At 40.4% G+C, this 23,677-nt stretch overlaps 1 protein-coding gene across 2 annotated transcripts in view; it reads left to right on the top strand.

Annotated features, from left to right (window-relative positions):
• Nucleotides 1-2,189: 2,189 nt before the first annotated feature.
• Nucleotides 2,190-23,677, top strand: part of LOC137079386 (serine/threonine-protein kinase D3-like) — a 33,535-nt gene continuing 12,047 nt past the window's right edge. Inside the window, exons 1-9 of one of the 2 annotated variants that reach the window (XM_067447351.1) lie at nt 2,190-2,432; nt 2,720-2,880; nt 15,261-15,399; nt 15,731-15,862; nt 19,038-19,192; nt 19,264-19,462; nt 20,376-20,453; nt 21,906-22,020; nt 22,108-22,231. In XM_067447351.1, coding sequence (XP_067303452.1) covers nt 2,375-2,432; nt 2,720-2,880; nt 15,261-15,399; nt 15,731-15,862; nt 19,038-19,192; nt 19,264-19,462; nt 20,376-20,453; nt 21,906-22,020; nt 22,108-22,231 — 1,161 coding nt within the window. In that variant the 5' untranslated portion in view covers nt 2,190-2,374. Of the gene's footprint in view, nt 2,433-2,719; nt 2,881-14,775; nt 14,909-15,260; nt 15,400-15,730; nt 15,863-19,037; nt 19,193-19,263; nt 19,463-20,375; nt 20,454-21,905; nt 22,021-22,107; nt 22,232-23,677 lie in introns of those variants that run through there. The other variant, XM_067447358.1, reaches the window with a different exon arrangement.

Raw genomic sequence — 23,677 nt, 5'->3', positions numbered from 1 at the left:
CAAAAATACACGTATCAGGCATATCATTATTATGTGAAGAGTGGGTGGGATATATTAGGCAGCAAGTGAACATTTTATCCTTAAAGTTGATGTGTTAGAAGCAGGAAAAATGGGCAAGCGTAAGGATTTGAGCGAGTTTGACAAGGGCCAGATTGTGATGTCTAGACGACTGGGTCAGAGCATCTCCAAAACTGCAGCTCTTGTGGGCTGTTCCCGGTCTGCAGTGGTCAGTCTCTATCAAAAGTGCTCCAAGAGGAACAGTGGAGAACCGGCCACAGGGTCATGGGCGGCCAAGGCTCAGTGATGCACGTGAGGAGCGAAGGCTGGCCAGTGTGGTCCGATCAAACAGACGAGCGACTGGAGCTCAAACTGCTCCAGAAGTTAATGCTGGTTCTGATAGAAAGGTGTCAGAATACACAGAGCAGCTCAGTTTGACCAGTCAGTGTGCCTTTGCTGACCCCTGACCCCGCCGAAAGCACCAACAGTGGCACGAGAGCATCAGAACCTGGGGAACGCATGGCACCAAGGGCCCATTGCACAAAACTAGGATAAGGGATTATCTTGACGATACTGGCTTAATTTATCCACTAATATACAGTTATCTTTCATATACCGTTATCATTCTTGGTGTGAGTGTGCCTTCAGGGTACGTTTACACGACGATGGTGCACAAAATTTTGCTTACAGATGACAACCTCACCAAAAATCCCAGTTTAATCCCTTATCCTAGTTTTGTGCAATAGGGCCTAGGATGTGGATGAAATGGGGAAGTGTATATAGGCTATATAATAATACAGGGAAGACGGCTACTATTTGTGTAGCTTCCCACTGAAGCTAAGCAGGGCTGAGCCTGGTCAGTACCTGGATGGGAGACTAACTGGAAAAAACAGTTTGCTGCTGGTAGAGGTGTTAGTGAAGCCAGCAGGGGGCGCTCACCCTGTGGTCTGTGTGGGTCCTAACGCCCCAGTATAGCGATGGGGACACGATACTGACAAAGAGCACCGTCCTTCGGATAAGACGTTAAACCGAGGTCCCGACTCTCTGTGGTCGTTAAAAATCCCAGGATGTCCTTCGATAAAGAGTAGGGGTGTAACCCCGCAATTTGGCTACCGTCGCATCATCCAGGTGGATGCTGCACATTGGTGGTGGTTGAGGACATTTCCCCCTTCTATGTAAACCGCTTTGAGTGCCTTGAAAAGCGCTATATAAATCTAACACATTATTATTATTATTACTGTATAGTGTTTGCGTGTGTCTATCAACACACAACACATACAGGTGAGCCCCAATAGTGAACCTGTCAATCATCTTGACCAATAGGAGGACAGTTTTACTCGCATGTGACTTGTATAAACACATTTTGGTACGCTTTGAAATGTTGCTTTGAGAAATCGAACTGAACCGAGAGGAAAATGCAACATTGCGACAAACAAAGTCCTTATTTGGGAACAAAGCAAACAATCTACAGGTCTGAAAATGCCCCCCGGGTCTATTTTCATGGTACCAGTTTCAAATAATTACAGGGGGAAAAAAATGTATGCACTTTGGCCGTTCATTTACACGACAACTGCGTTCTTTTGAGGGCCTGAAAACAAACTTTTGAAAACTGGAGGTTTTTGAAGACGATACTGTTATCCTCTTCAATGTAAACTACAAAAATGTGAATCTGTAAAAACCGTGAGTTTCACGTGTTTATAGGTGTGTAGTGTTTCTTTACAAAATGGCACGGCCATCTACTGGCCTGGCAGCAGAATACAGCATTTTAATCGTTTTCGCGGATCCATGTGAACGGGGATCGTTTTGACAAAGCTGTTGTCTGTACAGGACAATCTCAAAGGAAAAGCTTTTCTGTTTTCACTACATCATTCCCAAGTTTGAGAGTAATAATACTGTTCTGCAGCTCAGAGCGTTAGATAACATGACTTTGATAGTCAACTACTGAGGAAATTGTTTGTTTTAAAATTTGAGAATTGGAGTTTAAGATTGGCTCTCTGTGCAACACACACACACACACACACACACACACACACACACACACACACACACACACACACACACACACACACACACACACAGTTCAGTGATTAAGCCTGACATTAGTCACTTTATATACTAAAGGGATATTGACCCCTGCACTGCCACATTTGCTTTCAGTTTCCAACCGCTTTAAAGATCATCAGATAACGTTTGGTGGGCAGCTTTGCAGACCCACTCATGTCACATGCAGAAACGCTGAAGTTTGAGTGTCAACTTCCTGTCTCTGCTGCCTGTCTTTGACTGCCGAAGCCCTCGCATGAGGAAACCAGAGCAGCGACAGCAGTGTGTGAAACAGGTCGCTGAAATGTGCTAGTTCGAATTCACCAACGTAAAGAAAATGGCTGCCAACACAACCCAACGGCCGAAAAGCGTTGACATCAGCAGCCATGTCTTGGGTAAGTTCCTCTTTTGGAGCACGACTATATTAAGGGTTTAATCTTTGTGTTAACAAGGGCAGGTCAATTCAGTTGATGCCTTAAGCTAGAAGGAGCCTCTTCTTTGTGGCCATTTTCTCTTTAAGATCTTTCTGATGATGATATTTTTTAACCATTAGTTATACACTATATATGTTTTGCAATTACAAGGCAGTTGTACAGCAAACCTGGGTGCGGGTAAGTCTGAACCGGTGAACGTCTGAAGGAGCTAAGTTTAATCTGAGGATGACTTCTTCTCTTTCTCTCAGGATCTTTCTCTCTGCTGTCCATGGGGCCTGAATTTGCCGGGACGGGGCCCATGCGCATCCACTTTCAGATTGGGCTCCTCAAAGAGGAGGTCCAGATCCCTGAGGGACGCCTCGGCTTCCAGCAGGCCAAGCATCTCGCAGCAGAAATCATCGAGAGAAAGGTACTGTGCACCCTCATCATGTGATGTTTTGATAAAGCATGTGGTGTTAACTTCACTCAGAAATAGTAGGCGAAATTAAAAGTGTCATGGTTTACTCCAAACGTGTATGACTTACATACAACAAATGAGCGAATGGGGCAGTCAAGCACAAATAGCATTATAAAAGGAGCTTGTGTATTTATAATACAAGACTTAAGGCCCAGTCACATCAAGAACGATAACTATATTAGCGTTCACACCAGCAGACAATATCGCTCTGTTTATTTTAAGGGTGTGATTGTCTAGTCGCGTTAAATGCTTGAGCTTGTTACAGCAGGATTGATTCTGATTGGCTGTCAATGTTTTGATTATTCATCAGCTGGATAAAATCATTCTGAAAAAGATTGTACCGAGATTATTTCTCTGTGCTGTTATCATTAGAGCTGTGGTGTGAACTCTGTTATTCTTTAATATTAAGAAGAATCATAGTTAGGTGTAAATAGATTTAGGTATTTTCAGACTGAGCTTAACCCTGGGGTAAAGTAACGTTTCAAACTTGTAATTTAGCAGCAGGGTTTGCAAATTTCAGTGTTTACATGCTTAACTTGTTTGGCTATCACCAGACGAAGCTCAGTTTAAGATTGAACATTGCTCTGGGGAGTCTGCTCTGTATTTTCTCCTGCACAAGAGGTGTGATCAACTGGGATTATTTGAATAACTCTACGCAATTGGATAGTCCTTCAACCAATCAGACCACAAGAGGCGTGATCAACGGGCAATGACCCATCGCTTCTCTATCTGTCATCGCGTTAAACCCACCAATAGTGTGCCAGCTGGATAAGCCAGTCTGTGATCGGTTCCCACAAAAGTGTACCAGAAGCAGTAGAAATGAATGTACGGGTTTCCAGACCTGAGTTGCCGGGCGAAATCAAATCAGGCTGGGTTTACCCAGTCTAGTGCTAAACGAATGTCTTTAAAACCTGAGTGATCTGGAAGTTGCGGCTGACTTTACTTCAGTATTGTGATGCATCTTCCGAGTGAAACAAAACCTTATATAGAGGGTGTGGCTTGTTCTTTTCCTCTGGGAATTGATTGGATCTGGAAAAGTAGCGTTCCCTTCAGCTTGTTGTCAATGCAGAAGACTGACGCTGTATCTGAACTTACTAGAACTCCATTTTGATTTGAATTTACTTAAAGGAACTGTATGTAGGAAATGTATTTAAATTAATCATAAAATGGCCCTGATATGTCACAAGACATTAAGAAATGTTAATTTCAAACACTTATAATACTGACAACAGTTGTTGCAGCTCTCAACTGATGTTGATGTTGACATGTTGTGTTTTGGCCTGAAGCTCCACCCTCCACCTACCGACCAATCACAGAGTCAGTAGTGTTTGGGCATCCGGGTTGCCAGATCTGCTCTAGTTACCACAGCTACAGATCTACAAACGTTCCTGCTGATCCTACAGCCAATCTGGCAACCTCGAGCCAGGGGGAGGGGGATACACTTGCAGTACCAGTTTTGGCCACAATCTTACATACACTTACTTTAACAACCGTTAAAAACGTACGTTCTATATAGTATGAATATGAGTGGTATGCATGAAATCTGTACGTACTATATCTGACATGTTGTTATTACCATGTGATCTACCAGAGCCCAGCATCAATTGTGTCGCTTCACCTCCATTCATAAATCATCTCCTGTGGCCTCATGGGATAGTAAAGTGTCCATCGAATACACACTTCAGAGAATCTTGTTGGAAGTAGTAGGTCATACAGGGACTTTTCGCCCACTGTTTTTCGAAGACTTTGTATTCGGAGTCAGACATACTAATTTGGCATGCTGTTTTTTGCATACTATATAGTAGGGAAGTAGCCGATTTCGGATGCAGTTTAACGGTTGGAGGGGATGTTCTACCCAAACCTTCAAACTGACATCATCTGAGAAGGAAGACCTTGTTTAAAGTTTATGCCACGCCCATCTCGGGAATTTGGGTATCAAAATTATTTCCGAACTTCCCAGTGGCATTCAAGTGCACGTTTTACCTCGGAAACTCGTATTTACGATCATTCCAATAGCACGTGAAGGCAGCATTGAACGCAACATTATGCTGCCTTCACGTGCTATCGGAAGTTTCCTACTTCCCACTTCAGAAGTCGTGATTACGAGCTTGTTGTGCTCAGGTGCTTTTTTGTCGGAAAGAATGGAGGACGCCAGGTTCATACTTTTTGGCGTCTTGGGAAAATGTTATTTTAACACTATAACCATTTCAGTCATTTCCTGGTCCCAGAAAATCATCGAATCAACGGCAAACACTAGCAGCACAACACCAAAACATAATGTTTATAATCATATTCACAATAAAGGCATAATGTAGACAAGATAAGGCTGCTTGAAGACTAAAATGGCAATAGTTTTCAGCCCTACATGATCCTATTGTATAGCTACTTTACCACACGATCTAGATAGTCAGCTTGCTCACTATTCTGGTATGATGGTCAACTACATGCCATTTTCAATGTGTTTAAAATATACAATATGCTTAAAATGATTATTTATTTATATGTACTTCTTTAACGACAAGACAAGACAATGAAACTGTTGTTGAAAAAATCTAATAAAACACCTGCCACAGCAGAAATTCGTCTCCAATCCACCATTTTTAACGGTTATGCCACGCCCATCTCGGGAACTTGGGTATCAATATTATTTCCGAAATTCCCAGAGGTAAACACGACATCAGAGGGCGTTCATGTTCAGTTTTTACCTTTTTGTGTAATTTTTAATTTTTAAGCCAGCATTAGTTACAGCTGCTAAGCAACCGTTATCACGTGCCTCATATTCACAATTGTGGACAGTCACGGAAACCGCACGCTGTATAAACATTAGTTTCAGCTTTTGAGGGGAAAAATTTTAAATTGTGAGAGAACTCGACAACTGAGTGCAGAAGAGATAGTTTAATTCTTACCTGGCTTTATAGTCTGACAACTCCTACTCTACTGCAATATATGATGTGAGGATGCCCAATGATAGGCTACAGACTTTATGTAAACAATTCGTGTGCGGTGTTGTTCGTGCAATCAGTGGCACAGCAAATAAGAACGTTAACCCAGGGTGACGTCATGAATAACTGATGAGAGAAATTTCATAACTGAAATTAAACACGCAATGTAATGAAATCATGTAAAAAAGTAGTGCACAACAGTTATCATTGCATATGATTCCACATAGTATATAGGAAAAAAATAAGTAGGCCTACTGTGAAGTATGCAGTGAGCATTAGCAATAGGCTATATGAGCATGTTGTGTGTGAATGACGTTATATGAGAGCGGTGTTCGTGTGTGTGTATGGGAGGTCACTCGATAACAAAGGTTTGTGTGTAACTTCAAAAAATAACTTCCAAACTACCAAATAACTTCATAAAAGCGTCCCCGCGGGTCGGTGCAGCACTAACAGTTCCCCTGAACACTGCAGGAGGATTTCACATGCAGGTGTTCTTCTGGCGGCGTGTGTGAAATGCCTTCATCAGGTACAGTCAGTGGCAGATGTTTCAGCATGTCATATGAATATAATTTCAAGGGTTTTATTTTTTTCAAACGCCAAATAATCACGATGCTCACGTTTACAAGCGTCATTATAGTAGTCTATTGGTTACCGTTTTACAGAATCTATATGATACTTCAGTTCAATGTTTGAGTGGTAGCGTTAGGTAATCACCATAACAAGCAGGACAGCATCGGTCGGGCACGCCTCCTTCAGCTCACGCCAACGAGCAAACGCTGGTCACATGTTGATCCTCGTCCTGCCTTTAATCCATCACTTTTTCGTTTCCTCTTATTGCTTTCCTCCAGCAAAACCTTTTCTTTCTTATGTGTCTGTGCTGCTTTGGACATGACTATATTATCCGACGAACAAAGTTGGGCTCGCACGTCCGAATGTAAGGAAGTGTGGGTGTTGGTGGAAGTGACGTATATGCCGTAAGCTGTCGAATTTTGTAGTTCTTTTTGTTCTCGGGTTACTACCTGAAACCCGAAGTTTAAAAGTACGATCAAAAACGATACAGACCCCGTCAGGCTATGGCAGACGTGTCATTCAACCTATTGTAAGTCGATGTATCATCACAAGAGTCTTGAAAATATATTATGAAGGTTGAAAAGTTACCTAGTGCTGATTTAAATCCAATTTACCATTCGAAATCAAGCTTACTTGTGCTGTGTGTAAGCTATTGCAACACAATTACCTCGTTGTAAAAAATACATTGCTTATCCCTTACGAAACAAAAATATATTGCAATATATTTGAAAATATCATGCAATATATTCACATATATGGGATTTAATATTTATATTTTCCAATATATTGCAATATATTGAAAGCGGCAATCATTTGTATATTTTGCAATATATTGCATGAATATATTTTATAATACCATCAATATATTATTCCATATAATAAAATATATTTCAAGAAAATATATTGGTAAATATATTTTCCTTTCGTAAGGGATTACATGGCAACCTACCAAATAAATCAATAATTTGACACAAAATATTGATTTAAAAAGGAGTTTATTGATTTAAAAAACGATTTGTATTGCTTCTGCTAAAGAAACTAGTCCGTTTCGTCTCTGCGGTTAGAATCCTGTGTCCATAGCAACGCGCTGTTTCATGCTAACGGTCTAAGCAGCGCATTCTACATTTGAATTCAACCAAGCCATGTAATAGGCTAATAACAAACAATAAACACTCATGGTGATTTGCATATTTTGTATCAGTTTATTTTGTGACAGTGACCACATAGTAAGATATTGCACCAAATGACCATATGCACAGAATGTTCCTAATAATAATAATAATTATAGTATGTGTGTGTGCGCGCAGAACTGTGTGTGTGTGTCCATAGATGGACCCTTTTCACAGACTGTGACGCGTTGGGTTTTAACGGTCATCAATATCGTAAATCCTACAACGTTTTTTGTATTTTCATTTATGTACATGTACATTTATAACACTAATACTTTTGTATTATATTACTTTTGCATCAAATTATAAAAATAACAAATTTATCGCTGCTGTAAAGGGGGTTTTTAATAAGGGAGTGATATTAAAATGAACATATTTCTCTCATGTCACTGCCGTTATCAATCTCTCTCCATTTCTCGCTCTTTTTGAAAGTTAAGGGTTAACCTTCCACTATTGTGTTTTGCTTTTGCTATTGGGGCAAATGGGGGCACAAAAATAGAGTTAATGTATGTCTCTCATCTGAGAAACCTGGAAAATGTGAAAAGGGTCTATTCCCGTTATTGTGTCAGTCAAACACCCACACTAATAAACACACATTACTGACAATGACTTTAGTCAAGGCTGCTTCCGTCAGTCAAAAGGTCAAGCGCACACACACCATTCAAACCATTGTGACCCAGGTGATTTGACTGTGCTGTCTCTCTTTCCTCTTTACCTTTTCATAGCCTTTCATTAGCTTTAAAGAGGAACATGAGCACGACTCGACCTTCCTTTAGTATCTTTAAAACATGTCCATTTTGAACAGTGATTGCTTCATGACAGATTCTTGCAGTCTTGTTTCGCCTTCGACGGGCTGTGAAGTGAATGAACTATCATATTTCATTAATCTGCAGATGTTATCTGTCTATATTGTGTTTTTGAGTCGTTTTCAGAGACACTTTTTGTCAGGCTGTTCGGGGTGTTTTTCTAGGCTGGCAGTATAGGCCTACGTAGTAACATATGGTAATTACTTTGGATATAAAAAGAATTTGAAGAAATCGTGCCAGTGTGTTCTGAATATGTTCATGAAAGAAGAGGAAGTTTAAGGGTGTGTGTGAAGACGCCACAAAATTAGGTGCTACTCAAACATGCACACAAACACACACATCTCAGCCCTCCTTTAGCATCTCTCCCCCTCCGGCCGCCTCTCTTTTTGTCCGCTGTGGTTCACAGCCTCTGCCTGTAACTTTCCAACCACAGACTCTTCCCCTAACACACACACACACACACGGTGCGCATGCATGCGACACACATGCACATACACATGCACAGACACACTGTTTCTCTGCTTGACCTTCTTATGGTGCAGTTTCCAATTGAAGCGGGACAGGATCATCACACACACACACTAATATTTGTTAAGGAGTGACCTCCCACATACACACACATGAACACCGCTCTCATATAACGTCATTCACACACACAACATGCTCATATAGCCTACCCGTGTGTTCAGATTGGATTGCTAATGCTCACTGCATACTTCACAGTAGGCCTATTTATATATTTTCTATAAATGCTATGTGGAATCATATGCAATGATAGCTGTTAGTAGTGCACTACATTTTTACATGATCTCATTACATTGTGTGTTTTAAATAGATGACACGTGCTGGCAAATTGAGTCGCAATGAGCACATTTTTAAAACTTAAAAGTTGTTCACATGCTCTATTAAAGCCCCACTTGGCTACTTTTGCTCTCGGGGTCCCCCTACAGTTGGGAAAAAATAATGTCCTGAACTACTGTCGTAAGATCTGTCATCCTACAACAGGGGATGCCATCGCGCGTGCATTTGTTGACATGACAACCCTGATAGCCCTGAACTAGTGATGCGCGGGTCGTCTCATAACCCACGGACCCCGTATGTCTATTTAATGGTCGCGGGTGCGCGGCGGGTTGTAAAAATATATACAGTGGTGCAGGGCGGGCCAAATAACTTCATAAAAGCGTCCCGCGGGTTGGTGCAGCACTAACAGTTCCCCTGAACACTGCAGGAGGAGTTCACATGCAGGTGTTCTTCTGGCGGCGCGTGTGAAATGTCTTCATCAGGTACAGTCAGTGGCATATGTTTCAGCAGGTCGTATAAATATCATTTCATGGGTTTTATTTTTTTCAAACGCCAAATAATCACGATGCTCACGTTTACAAGCCAGTGTCATTATAGTAGTCTATTGGTTACCGTTTTACAGAATCTATATGATACTTCAGTTCAATGTTTGAGTGGTAGCGTTAGGTAATCACCGTAACAAGCAGGACAGCATCGGTCGGGCACGCCTCCTTCAGCTCACGACAACGAGCAAACGCTGGTCACATGTTGATCCTCGTCCTGCCTTTAATCACATCACTTTTTCGTTTCCTCTTATTGCTTTCCTCCAACAAAACCTTTTCTTTCTTATTTGTCTGTGCTGCTTCGGACATGACTATATTATCCGACAAACAAAGTTGGGCTCGCACGTCCGAATGTAAGGAAGTGTGTGTGTTGGTGGAAGTGACGTATATGCCGTAAAGCAGTCGAATTTTGTAGTTCTTTTTGTTCTCGGGTTACTACCCGAAACCCGAAGTTTAAAAGTACGATTAAAAACGATACAGACCCCATCAGGCTATGGCAGACGTGTCATTCAACCTATTGTAAGTCGATTTATCATCACAAGAGTCTTAAAAAATATATTATGAAGGTTGAAAAGTTACCTAGTGCTGCTTTAAAAACCATTTTAACTATTTGTTGGAATCAGAGAAAAATGACTGAGCTACACAAATCTGAAGTCGATATAAAAAGAAAAAATCGTTCTGCAGGATCTCAAACAAAATCACCCAGCAAATATACCCCAAAATTCCTGGGAATAACACAAAATTTGGCAACAAAAAAAAATATCTATAGGCAAAATATATATGCAACTTGTTCCCCCATAGCTACCACATTTAATTAGACAGACAGCCTGTATATATTAAGACTGTCCCGCACGGATCTATCTAACGCTACACATCAGATGTTTTTACACAACAGTTAAACAGCATTCTTCATGGACAAGGGAAAGGTACTCCTCTCGGAAAACTACAAATAAAGATACTCTTAGATGTTTAATTGCTATTTGGGGCATTAGGATCACTAGATGAGGGCTTTAATGAACTCAAAATCAAAAAATTTCACTTGTTTTGCCTGTAGCTCGAAATATGGGCATCCTGACTTATTTTGCCAGCACGACACACACATGTTGGTCTATGTGGTTTACAGGGACTCTCCATAGGCGAAATGGTTTTTATACTGTACAAACCGTATTTTCTATCCCCTTACACTGCCCCTGCCCCTAAACCTACCCATCACAGGAAACATGCTGCATTTTTACTTTCTCAAAAAAACTTCATTTAGTATGTTTTTAAGGCCGTTTGAATTATGAGGACATTTGATATGTCCTCATAAACCACATTTATAGTGTAATACCAGTGTAATACCCATGTAGTTATACAAATTTGTGTCCTCATAAACCACATAAACAGGCTCTCACACACACACACACACACACACACACACACACACACACACACACACACACACACACACACACACACACACACACACTGTGTGGGTAGGCCCCTAAACCTACCCAATCACAGGAAACATTTAGCATTTTTACTAATACTTTCTAAAATAAACTCCTCCTGTGTGATTTATAAGCCTTTTGAAAAGTGGGGACAAGTGTAATGTCCTCATATCTCACCCTCTCCTGTAATACCGGTGTCATACCCATGGCATTATACACACTTGTGTCCTCATATGTCACAAAAACATGCCCCCCCCCCCCCCCCCCCCCACACACACACACACACACACACACGCACAGTACCTTTTTTAAAGCTGCAGTCCGTATCTTTTTGCACTCTAGTGGTTAATAAACAGAACTGCATGCGTCATGCGGAAGAACATTGCAGCCGGAGCTACTTCTCTCTGTCTATGGCGGATCACGCAGGGACTGTGCTCCTCCGCAGCGGTACAGTCTGGCCTGAAATAGTCCCAATATAAATGCTTATTATAAGTGTACCATAGTGATTCAGGGTAAGACAAAAACTCGGCTTGGAAAATGGATTCATGTTGTACATTCTCATTATATAATTTTTGTAAATTTTGAACACAAAAAAAGTTCACAGAACGTAGATAGAGTTAAAGATTACGACGGGACATGAATTAAAACTAAATTAAAATGTGCACAGATCAATTATTTATAATAAATACTGCAAAATTCAAAAAAAAAAATATTTCAGATATTGTTACAATTATCCATTTTGATCTTGTTTTGCTGATTGAAATACTTGCACCAGTGCTCAGATCTTGCATTCGTTCCCAAGTCTTTGTGTGTCTTCTGTCGAGGGGTGAAGCCCCTGTTGAATATCTGCTAGCTGTGCAGAGTGCGTGTGTGTGCGTGTGTGTGCTGTAAAACTGCATCAGATGCTTCATCCCGAGCGCTTCCAGAAAGAGCCGATGATCTGTAAATGAGGGAAACTTCTCACTCCTGCATGCAGAAGTGCAGACACACTGACAGCCCGAGGGCCGATGGGGTTTGAGTGTGTGTTTGTGTTTCTGCTCATATGATGAGTGTGTGTCGAGGTTCTCGTCTGGGTTCTCAAACAGGAAGTTGATGTTGTGTTTGAAGCTGATGAAGGCCTCTCTTACATCGCACAGCCGTAAAGCAGTGAATACTGTGGTGTTGAAATGAAGTAGAGGAGCGGGGCACGGCCTAACGCTTTATGACTGTCTCAGTTTGTGTAAATCCACTTGGGGTTCAGAGTATTTATTATTTCCCACATTAATTGCACACGTCTAGTACAATTGTGGTTTTGTTTCAAAACCCACACTCAGGGCAATTTTTTGGGATTTCCTCCTGGATTTGGCCGACCCAAATTGAAAAGCTTCCCATACACACATACAGTGGTCTAAGTTCAAATGTTGGTGTCATTTTACAGGAAACCCTTTGAAGTCACAAAACACTGCTAAAAGTGATAAACATGTAAGTATATGTAGTGTAAGCTGTTATAATCCCCCCAAAAATAAGGGGCTTTTTGATTTTTTTATACAAATTCATTTGTGAAAGTGTGTAACTCAGGCCCTGTGTGCTCTAGGACCCTGCAGACTTTGGGCTGCTTCCACAAGCAGAAGTTTGTCTGTGGCGTGTTGTATGACAGATTTACTCAAATGGGTCTGAACTTGGGGACAACCCCCTCCCCTTACCCTGCTACCCCCCTCCAGCACCCCCTCCCTCCATCATATACAGTGATATAAATGCAATATGCAGTGTCATTAAATTAACTATACATGCTGGAAGCAGCCCAAAGGGTCTGCAGGGTCCTAGAGCACACAGGGCCTGAGTTACACACTTATACACATTTATTTATATAAAAAAATCAAAAAGCACCTAATTTTTTGTGGGGTTACACTACATATACTTACATGTTGATCACTTTTAGCAGTGTTTTATGTAACTTTAAAGGGTTTCCTGTAAAATGGCACCAACATTTTAATCCTAGAGCACTGTATGTGTGTATGGGAGGCTTTTCAAAATCCAGGCGGAAATGGTATCAGAGTAATTTAGTGTAAATACATTACTTTTTCTAAAACAAATGCCAAAGTGATGCATATCTCCAGAAAGTAGAGACTCTAAGCTTTCAAATAGTCCCACATATGATCATCAGAGCTCCTCCACAGACATTTAAAATGGAAAGTAAATACATGACGATGTCATTCCCGACCCTGTACAGGGTCCTTGGAGTTTAAGAGGTTAGGGAATACTTTCTTCTTGATTTTCCCCGAAAGAACCGAAGTGAAATGTGACAACATGCCCCATAGGTGTTGTACAGTGTAACACGACCAAATGACAGATTATATAGAGATATAATAAAAAAAATACAAGACAAAGTTAAATATGTTGTCAATAAAATACAATTATCATTATAAAAATACAAATACAAATAATGTCATTTTTTAATGATTAAAAAAATACAAATTTTTGCGTTTGACAACAAACACATCGCTAAACATAGTTACACAGCAGAGATAGAAACAATAATAATTAATCATTTCTGAAAATGTATTCTCAGTCATTATTCACCTTTTTCCTCATGGTTTCTCAAAAAAAAAAATCATAAAAGTATAGAATATATTATCATATTTCTAACAGGGGCTCATCAGTGTGACAACATGCCCCACCTGCTCATTTAACCGCGGTGTCACACACACACACACACACACACACACACACACACACACACACACACACACACACACACACACACACACACACACACACACACACACACACAGAGATGTAAAACAAACTTAAGTGAGAAATTTACTATTAAGTATGAATATTGATTCATTAAAAACTGCTTATTAATAGTTAATAAGGTAGATGTTAAATTTAGGTATTGGTAAGATTATGGGATGTAGAATATGATCATGCACAATAAGGCATGAATATGTGCTAATATCCTAGTAATATGCATGATAATAAGCTATATAACTAGTGAGACCCCAAACTAAAGCGCCATAACAGCACTCGTCTTAATTTAGTCAACTAAAGAATTTGGTTAGTTAACACAATTCATGTTTTCTAAAAAAAAACTGCAATTCATATCAATAATAAATAAATAAATGAAATAATGCTAGTTATTTCTTTATTTTAGCCTATTTATATTGCCCCCCAGTTTGAGTGCTGTCACTGAAACACTGCCCCCTAGTGCTGTAATTCATCAGTCTCAGTGTTGTTAACTAAAATAATCGGTTCTTTTAGTACAATTCGTGTTGTTTATGTGTTTAATACAATTCATGTTTTCGGAGAGAGTTCAAAGTCTCAGTTTGACTCACATCCGTTTTGTTTGAAAAGCGAATGATTGACATTTAAAGACCTGAGCGTGAGCAGATGATCAGATCTGACCCACTTCAGTCTCAGCTGAGCTGTTGATCAGCATGACCTCTGCGTTTACTCCTGTGTGTGTGTCCAGCGTGTGTGTGTGTGCGTGTGTGTCCAGCGTGTGTGTTCGGTGTGTGTGTGTCCAGCATGTGTGTGTGTGTCCAGCGTGTTTGTGTCCAGCGTGTTTGTGTTCAGCGTGAGTGTGTGTGTGTGTGTGTGTGTGTGAGATCAGATGAAGAGTTTCTGTACTCAACGGTCTGTCACGCAGTGTGTGTTTGAGTAGTTTTTGAGTGTCTCTAGCATGAGATGCTGCAGCTGTTTGCTCTATATGAAGGCCAAACCTCTTAAAACCAACTTAAGGTTCGTAAATGAGCAGAATTATGTTTTAATTATGTTTTTCATCCATCCATCCATGACCTTTGTTTCATTATGATGGTTAACAGTATGTTCTTGTGGTATGATTGTGTTTCTGTTTATTTATATATTTATGTATTATGTATTTAATATTATTTATTATAATTATGTTGCATTATGTTATTTTTGAACACAGTATCTTTGTGTTTTGATGATTTTATTGTACTTTACAGTTGATTAATTGTGGAACAAGCGTGCAGCACCACAGTGAATATATGTTAACTGTGTGTGTGCATGTGTGTGTGTGTGTGTGTGTGTGTGTGTGTGTGCGTGTGCGCGTGTGTGTGTGTCCTCTAAGGCTCCGGAGTGCAATGTCAATGGTCTGGAGGAGAAGCTGCTGTTATTCAGACACGAGCCGAACACTGAGCAGATCTTACACAGACTCACGGAAAAAGAGGACATACGTGACGGAGATCTTGTGGAGGTGGTGCTCGCTGGTCAGTCAACACACAACACACACACACACACACACACACACACACACACACACACACACACACACACACACACACACACACACACACACACTACCCCTAAATCTACCCATCACAGGAAACATTCTGCATTTTTACTTTGTAAAAAAAACTCCTCCTGTGTGATTTATAAGCCTTTTGAAAAGTGGGGACATGGGTAATGTAATACCGTACACACACACACACACACACACACACACACACACACACACACACACACACACACACACACACACACACACACACACACCATACAGATGATGTTGACAGTTGTCAATCACTTTGATCCCTCTAGGCACGGCTTCAGTGACCAAGACCAAGTACCGCCCACATTCCTTAGTCGTCCAATCGTATCGCACGCCTACGTTTTGTCACTACTGTGGTGAGATGTTATGGGGCCTCATCCGACAGGGCCTGAAATGTGAAGGTAAAACTTTGCCACATATATATAAATATATACTGTATATACACTGGGGAATAAAGTCCCAGTGTGGATTTAAATAGGCAAACGATGGGCTCATTATTGCAGTGATTATTGAGTGTTTCTAGCATGTTATATTTGGCAACAGCTCTTCTAACCCTCACTGATGGAGTGTGTCATTTCTTAAACTGCATTGCGTTGTCAATACACGATCTGTATTGACTCTAATGTATGCCTCTTGATGGAGATAATCATGTTATAGCTCGTGTATTGAGCGTGTAAGAGTCCAGCACTGTGTAAAGTCTCCTCCAGCACATCCCAAAGGCCTACGATGGATTTAAGATCTGGACTCAGAGGTGCCGACTCATGTGTGAAAATGATCCTTCATGCAGCCATTCTCTCCAGTCTGAGTCTGATGGATCTGGACATTGGCTGCGTCCGAAAACCAGGGGCTCGTTGCCTCGCTGCTTTATCAGACAATGGCTTGTAAGGCAGCGGTTTGTGCATGAAGGCTCCTCACGAAAACGATTTCAGACAGACTTGTAACAGGCAGGGTAAGAGTTTAATGATCTACAGCAAAATAGAGAGAGCTTTGGTGAGAACTAAACACATATTTAATTACTACAGTAGTGATTTCTCGCTAGAAAGGACATCAGAAGTGTAATATGTTTAGACTGGGTAAGCCCAGCCCGATTTGATTTCGCCTGACAACTCAGGTCTGGAAACCCGTACATTCATTTCTACTGATTCTGGTACACTTTTGTGGGAACCAATCACAGACTGGTTTATCCAGCTGGCGCGCTATTGGCAGGTTTAACACGATGACAGATAGAGAAGTGATGGGTCGTTGCCCGTTGATCACGCCTCTTGTCATGGCCCCTTAAAAATCCCCATATCCTGATTGGCTTCATCACTCGGTCTCCTCTCCACCAATCAGCTGGTGTGTGGTGAGCGTTCTGGCGCAAAATGGCTGCCGTCGCATCATCCAGGTGGATGCTGCACATTGGTGGTGGTTGAGGAGATTCCCCCCTTCTATGTAAAGCGCTTTGAGTGCCTTGAAAAGCGCTATATAAATCGAACGCATTATTATTATTATTATTATTAAAATACGGAGCAGACTCCCCAGAGCAATGTTCAATCTTAAACTGAGCTTCGTCTGGTGATAGCCAAACAAGAAAATGTTGGTAAAAAACGTACATTTACACACAAACTGACCAGCAAACGCACCTTTCGGACACCATCTTTTTCCCCAGCTCAACTGTCACTGAATGGAAAGCACAGGATTGTGGGATATTAAAGGCAGCGAAGGATACATGTATGCTGCCTTCAAAACTGGATCAGATGAAGGTCTCTCAGGAGACCGGAAGTGAAGCTAACAATAGATTCGGACCAAGCGGCTCCTCCCGCAGTTTCTCTTAAAGCCAATACGGAAGTGACTTAAACTGCAGTTCCTCGACTGGCCACTAGAGCGGCTCCAGAAGGAGCAGAATCTCATTGAGCCCCGTGTTAAAATGCCCAACTTTACAGCAGAAAAAAACATGTTTACAGTCTGGGACAAATTGTGGTTTTGGCCTATACGGCTAATTTTGCCCTTCATGACGACTGTGAGGGGGGTGAATGTTTTTATAACTCATTCGTTTACATTATATAAAGCCTTAAAGTTATGCATAATTAAGGGCGTGGCCACTTTGATTGACAGGTGGAGAGCCGTTTATCTGCTGTCTGTTAGTCATCGCGTCACCTAAGCTCCGCCCACGTCCCGCCTCTTTACCCATTTTCTGTTATTCGGCGGTGACATCCGATGAGTTCGTCTCTACGCTTTAAAGCGGCTCTTCATAATCCTATGGGTGACGTCACGGACAATACGTCCATATTTTTTACAGTCTATGATTCGGACGTGGCTTGATGCCTTCCTGCCTTGAAATGTGTCCTCCGAAAGCAGCATTTTCCAGGTTTCGGACTCAGCCGTTGTCATCCTGAATGTGTCTTCCTTCATGGTTGTTCAAGGAACAAAAAGCTACACACTCCACAGTGAGGGTTAGAAGAACTGTTTTCCAAATGCTAGAAACACACAATAAGCACTGCAATAATGAGCCTCTTATTGACTGCCCTGGGCAAAGTATAATTATATAGAATATTTACATATTATATTGCTTATTTGTTTGTTAATTATTTAATTTTTTTATTTCTTATTTGATAATTCTAATATAAATTACATATTTATAAATATTTAATTAGATTTTTTGGTTAATGTTTTATTATATTTCTTAATTGTTTATCTGTTTGTTTAATATTTAATATTCATATTCATTATAATATTCATCATATAAATTTTATATTTATATTTTTTATTTCTATGACATGATGCTTGGTATTAGTTTTAATGCATAATATTGTTTAACTGTGATGTTATGACTGTGGGAAAAAATACTTAAAGGGATAGTTCTCCCAAAAATGTAAATTGTGTCATCATTTCCTCACCCTCGTGTTGTTCCAGACCTGCAGGAGTTTCTTTCTTCTGCTGAACACTAAAGAAGATATTTTGAAGAATGTTTGTAACAAAAGCAGATCGAGCAACCATTCACTACCATAGTATTTCCCCCCTAGTGAATGTTTGCTCGATCTGCTTTTGTTACAAACATTCTTCCAATTATCTTTTTTTTATATATTATTTTTATATTTTTTATATCAGAATTTTCATTTTTGGGTGAACCATCCCTTTAAAATGCAATAATACACTGCAATGCTTTTCTTACTTAGTATTTTAGTCTTGTTTCTAGTCTAAAAAATTCTTAAAACAAGAAGTATTTACTAGAACAAGCAAAAGTAATTGTCTTGTTTTGGGAAAAATAACTCAGAATGAAGAGAGTTTTTTCTTCAAATAAGATAAATAATCTGCCAATGGGGTAAGAAAAATTCAATCCTAATTCAAACAGAAAACAAGATTATTTTTCTTACCCCATTGGCGGATTATTTGTCTTATTTTAAGCAAAAACTCTCTTCATTCTGAGTTATTTTTCCCAAAACAAGACAATAATTTGTACTTGTCTAGTAAATGTGTCTTAATGTAAGAATGTTTAGATATTTTGACTAGAAACAAGACAAAAATACTAAGTAAGAAGAGCATTTTTCGCAGTGAATGTATTTTAAAATATGGAGGTTGTACTGTGACGTTCTGCAGGCTGCGGTCTAGACTTCCACAAGCGCTGTGCGTTCAAGTTGCCCAACGACTGCTCTCGCGTGTTTCGGCGATGCGGCCCGAGTCTGTCTCTGTTCCCTCCGGGACGGCCGCGAGCGCCGTCGCTGTCCAATCACACGGGCGGAAGCCTGGAGGAGGTGAGCGTACACACACCAAAAACACACTGCTGTGTGAAACGCCCCCTGAATGTGCTTGTGTTGTCCATCAGATCAGCATGACGAAGCCATCGCGCTCTCGGCCGCCGTCCTGGGCCGATGTGCCGGTGTGTGTGGGGGTCTTTGAGGGGAAGGACAGGCGGCCGCGCGTTCCTCACACCTTCCACATTCACACCTACACCAAACCCACCGTGTGCCAGCACTGCTTTCGGCTGCTCAAAGGCCTCTTCAGACAGGGGATGCAGTGCTCTGGTGAGAGGGGTTATGCTGGAAATATGCTCAACTAGCTCTGGAAATGTCTATGGCACTGCCGTCAAAGAGTACCGTAATTAGCTGGTGTAGTGGTTAAAGGGTTAGTTCACCCAAAAATTTAAATTCTGTCATTAATTCCTCACCCTAATGTCGTTGGACACCCGTCAGACCTCCGTTCATCTTCACACACAGATGACGTTACAAAGCCCATCTCACTACAGCGGCTCTACAATCCTTTATGAAGAGACCAGAATAGTTTTTGTGCTCAAAAAATAAATAAATAACAACTTATATAGTAATGGGTAATGGGTCGATTTAAAAAAAAAGATTCGAACCGTTGAATCAGTGAATCGATTCATGATTCGGATCGCAAAAGGCACGTGATTTCAGCAGTTTGACACGCGAGCCGAATCATGAATCGATTCACTGATTCATTGGTACATGATTCAACGGTTCGAATCTTTGTTTTTAAATCAGCCCATCACTATATAAGTCGTTATTTAGTTGTTTTTTTGCGCACAAAAACTATTCTGGTCTCTTCATAAATGATCGTAGAGCCGCTGTAGTGAGATGGGCTTTGTAACGACGTCTTTAGTGCCTTTATGGGTCTTGAGAGAGGAAATGACATTGGTGTCAATGAAGGCCTTTCTGAGCCATTGGATTTCAACACTAATATCTTCATCTGTGTGTGAAGATGAATGGAGGTCTGACGGATGTCCAACGACATTAGGGTGAGGAATTAATGACAGAATTTACATTTTTGGGTGAGCTAACCCTTTAACGATAGTTATCATGAGCATTGTAATGTTAGTATCCTAATATATGTCAGTAGAACAGGAAGAGCTCTTTAAGAGCTGATCCTTGAAAGTAATCTGACATGCCAGTTGATTCTCATGTTTCCGTTTCTCTCCAGACTGTAAGTTTAATTGTCATCGCAGGTGCGAGTCTCTCGTTCCTCCCGAGTGCAGGGGTGAGAGAGCAAACGGAGAAGGTCAGTTTCATTTACCTGTGAATGGGATGAGCGGGGGGGGGGGGCTGGGGGGTAGGGGGGCGTGCACCTGAGACCCGTAGTGACAACTTGTTTGACAGTTGTCAGACTCGCAAAGATGGATAGTGACTGGAGTGAGGACAGTAGTTTTGCAACAGAGCAGTCAGCTAAACTAGAGGACTTTTCTCCACCACCTTTACCTGAAGTGGACTGGAGGAGGGTGAAATGTCTGTAGACACAGAGTTTGTAGGCTCAAACTGCTTTAACTCCCGATGCCGACGATGCTTTCATTCATTCATGCTAGCGAAGCAGCAGCGCAAGAGGGAATGAGATCACTAACTAATCTATGAACACTGAACAGCCATATACTTATACTGAATGCCACTAAAAAAGCGCAGGACCAATAAGTTCAAACCTAATAGCCTATTACAACAGATTTCCTCATATTAAATATTCCTCATGCATTAAATAAAAGTTAGACTACATACGCCAGCAGTCTAGCTCGTTACGGATTTGTTGTTTGTTACCACGGCAACCATGTGTCAGGGTTTGTCTGAAAGCGTCTGAGGTATGAAAATTATCTGTAGACATGACGGGCGGCAAAAATATCAGAAGAAAAGATTAACATGTACTTACAACTGCATTATATATCTGTATTTTCTTAATTAGGATGTTGAAAGCAAGTGAAGAGAACTTCTAACAATGCTACACTAACAACTATGCTAATTAACTAACTAGGCTACACGAATTAATCTAAATAACTATACAAATGGCTGTGCTAACTAGATGATAATATATGCTATCCTGATAATTTTCTATACTCGCAATTACAACTCCTGACTCTACAGAGCTTTTGAACTGAAACAGGATGCTTTTATACCAGGGGCGTGGTGAGCTCGCGCCAGGGGCGTGGTAGTGAGCCGTTGGAAGTACAAACCTACGTAATGAAGTACCATAACGTCCAATAGGAAAATTCAACTGCAGTAGCCACCGTTCAACCTTAAGAGGGTAGCACTAAGACGTTTTTACACCATATATTATAGAATTTAAACACTTTAAACCCAACTGTCAAAACATTTACTCGACTCAATGAACAATAATAATAAAGCTCCATTCTTGCAGATCATTAACTAAAAAAAGTTGTTCTAGGGTTTAGTTACCCTTTAAGTACAGAGTAATAATAATGAACTACATGTATTTACTGTAGGGTCAGGGGTTGGGGTTGAGGTTACACTTTATTTTAAGGTGTCTTTGTTACACTAATTATACATTTAAGTACAGAGTAATATTAAAGGTGCACTATGTAGTAGTAGTATTATTATTAGAGCTATCATCTTATCTATAAGAATCCCCACAAAGATGTATCAGAGAGCACATTGATAATAATCAGAAAGTTAATGCACCAGATCATCATATTAGAGTGATTTGTGAAGGACGGTGTGTTGATGTTTTCAGAGGTGGAGGTGAGTCAGGAGGCGGAGGAGAGCGCGGCTGTTGTGTCGGTAAACGCTCTTTATGAGGAGCTGAGATATAAAGACCCGCCGCCAGCGGAGCAGATGATGGTGCTGCAGTAAGGGTTCACATCACACCTAATCCATACAGCACTTCAGAGAGACGTCAGGCTGCTTACATCTGTGTGTGTGTGTGTGTGTGTCAGGCCGTGTTTCAGCAGTAATATTCCTCTGATGCGAGTGGTGCAGTCTCTCAAACACAGTAAGAGAAGAGCCAGTGGAGTGCTGAAGAAAGGCTGGTTGATCCACTACACCAGCACTGACACACTGGTGAGACACTCTTCTCTATGTTTTTGAATATATATATATATATTACACGGCTCTGTGAAATACTTGATTCTGATTGGTCAATCGCGCATTCCAGTGGTATGTTATTTCCAGATAACACCCGCTCATCCGGGTACTATGAGTTATCTTGACCGGTACTACTTCTATGCTTAACGCTGGCGCCATCTTGTGGCTTAAACAGCCGTGGCTACAATGGAAGACTTCAAGGCAGGTTTCCTTTATAACGTTTTAAATATGGATATTTTTATCACACAAACGCATCGATTCGAATCAGAAGGCTCTATTAACCCATCGGAGTCGTGTGGAGCACGTTCTTTGACGGACAGCTGCATTTTTTATGGACTTCAAAAACAGCTAACGCTACAACTACTGCTGGGATTAACGTTAGTTAATTTGTATTTGTCTGTAAGAAGAATGTCATATACACCTATAATGACTTGAGGGTGAGTAAATCATAGGCTTGGTTTCATTTTTAGGTGAACTAACCCTTTCAGCATCATTTTCAACATTTAGCAGCAATAGATAAAGGCTTAAAGCAGGATGGAACTGTTTTTCTTCGCAGATGGTTTGCGTAAGAGCTAATAAAATATTTAATCTCAAGACAATATTTTGTGTCTAATTTATCTGAGACTAGTAGCCGTGTAATAAGCGGGATAATGTCCACCCAGCCGGTTGTTATCACAGAATAAACCCCTTCAGAGTGATGCTCCTCTTCGCATCGGGGTCCTGATCGCTCTGTCGGGGTTTATTCTGCGATAACAACCGGCTGGGTGGACATTATCCCTTACATATATATATTACTGTATATACTGTATATATATATATATATATATATATATATATATATATATATATATATATATATATATATATATATACGGTGGGTAGGGAAAGTATTCAGACCCCCTTAAATTTTTCACGCTTTGTTATATTGCAGCCATTTGCTAAAATCATTTAAGTACATTTTTTTCTCATTAATGTACACACAGCACCCCATATTGATAGAAAAACACAGAATTGTTGACATTTTTGAAGATTTATTAAAAAAGAAAAATTGAAATATCACATGATCCTAATTATTCAGACCCATTTTCGAACCCATTGTATATATAAACACATAAACTGTTCAAAAGTATGGGGTCAGTAATATGTTATATGTTTCTGCTCACCAAGACAGCATTCATTGGATGAAAAATACAGAATTTTTTTTTAATATTATTAATATGAAAAATAACTTTTATATGTGAATATATTGTAAAATGTAATTTATTCCTGTGATCAAAGCTGAATTTATCATCATTACTCCAGTCTTCAGAGTCACATGACCCTTCAGAAATCACTCTGATGAGGATTTGATGATCAAGAAACATTTATGATTATTATCAGTGTTGAAAACAGTTGTGCCGCTTCATATTTTTGTGAAATGTA

Source organism: Pseudorasbora parva, chromosome 1, assembly GCF_024679245.1.
Source record: "Pseudorasbora parva isolate DD20220531a chromosome 1, ASM2467924v1, whole genome shotgun sequence".
NCBI lineage: Eukaryota > Metazoa > Chordata > Actinopteri > Cypriniformes > Gobionidae > Pseudorasbora > Pseudorasbora parva.
Note: the sequence above shows the minus strand (reverse complement) of the source record. Positions and strands in the feature narration are given on the sequence as shown.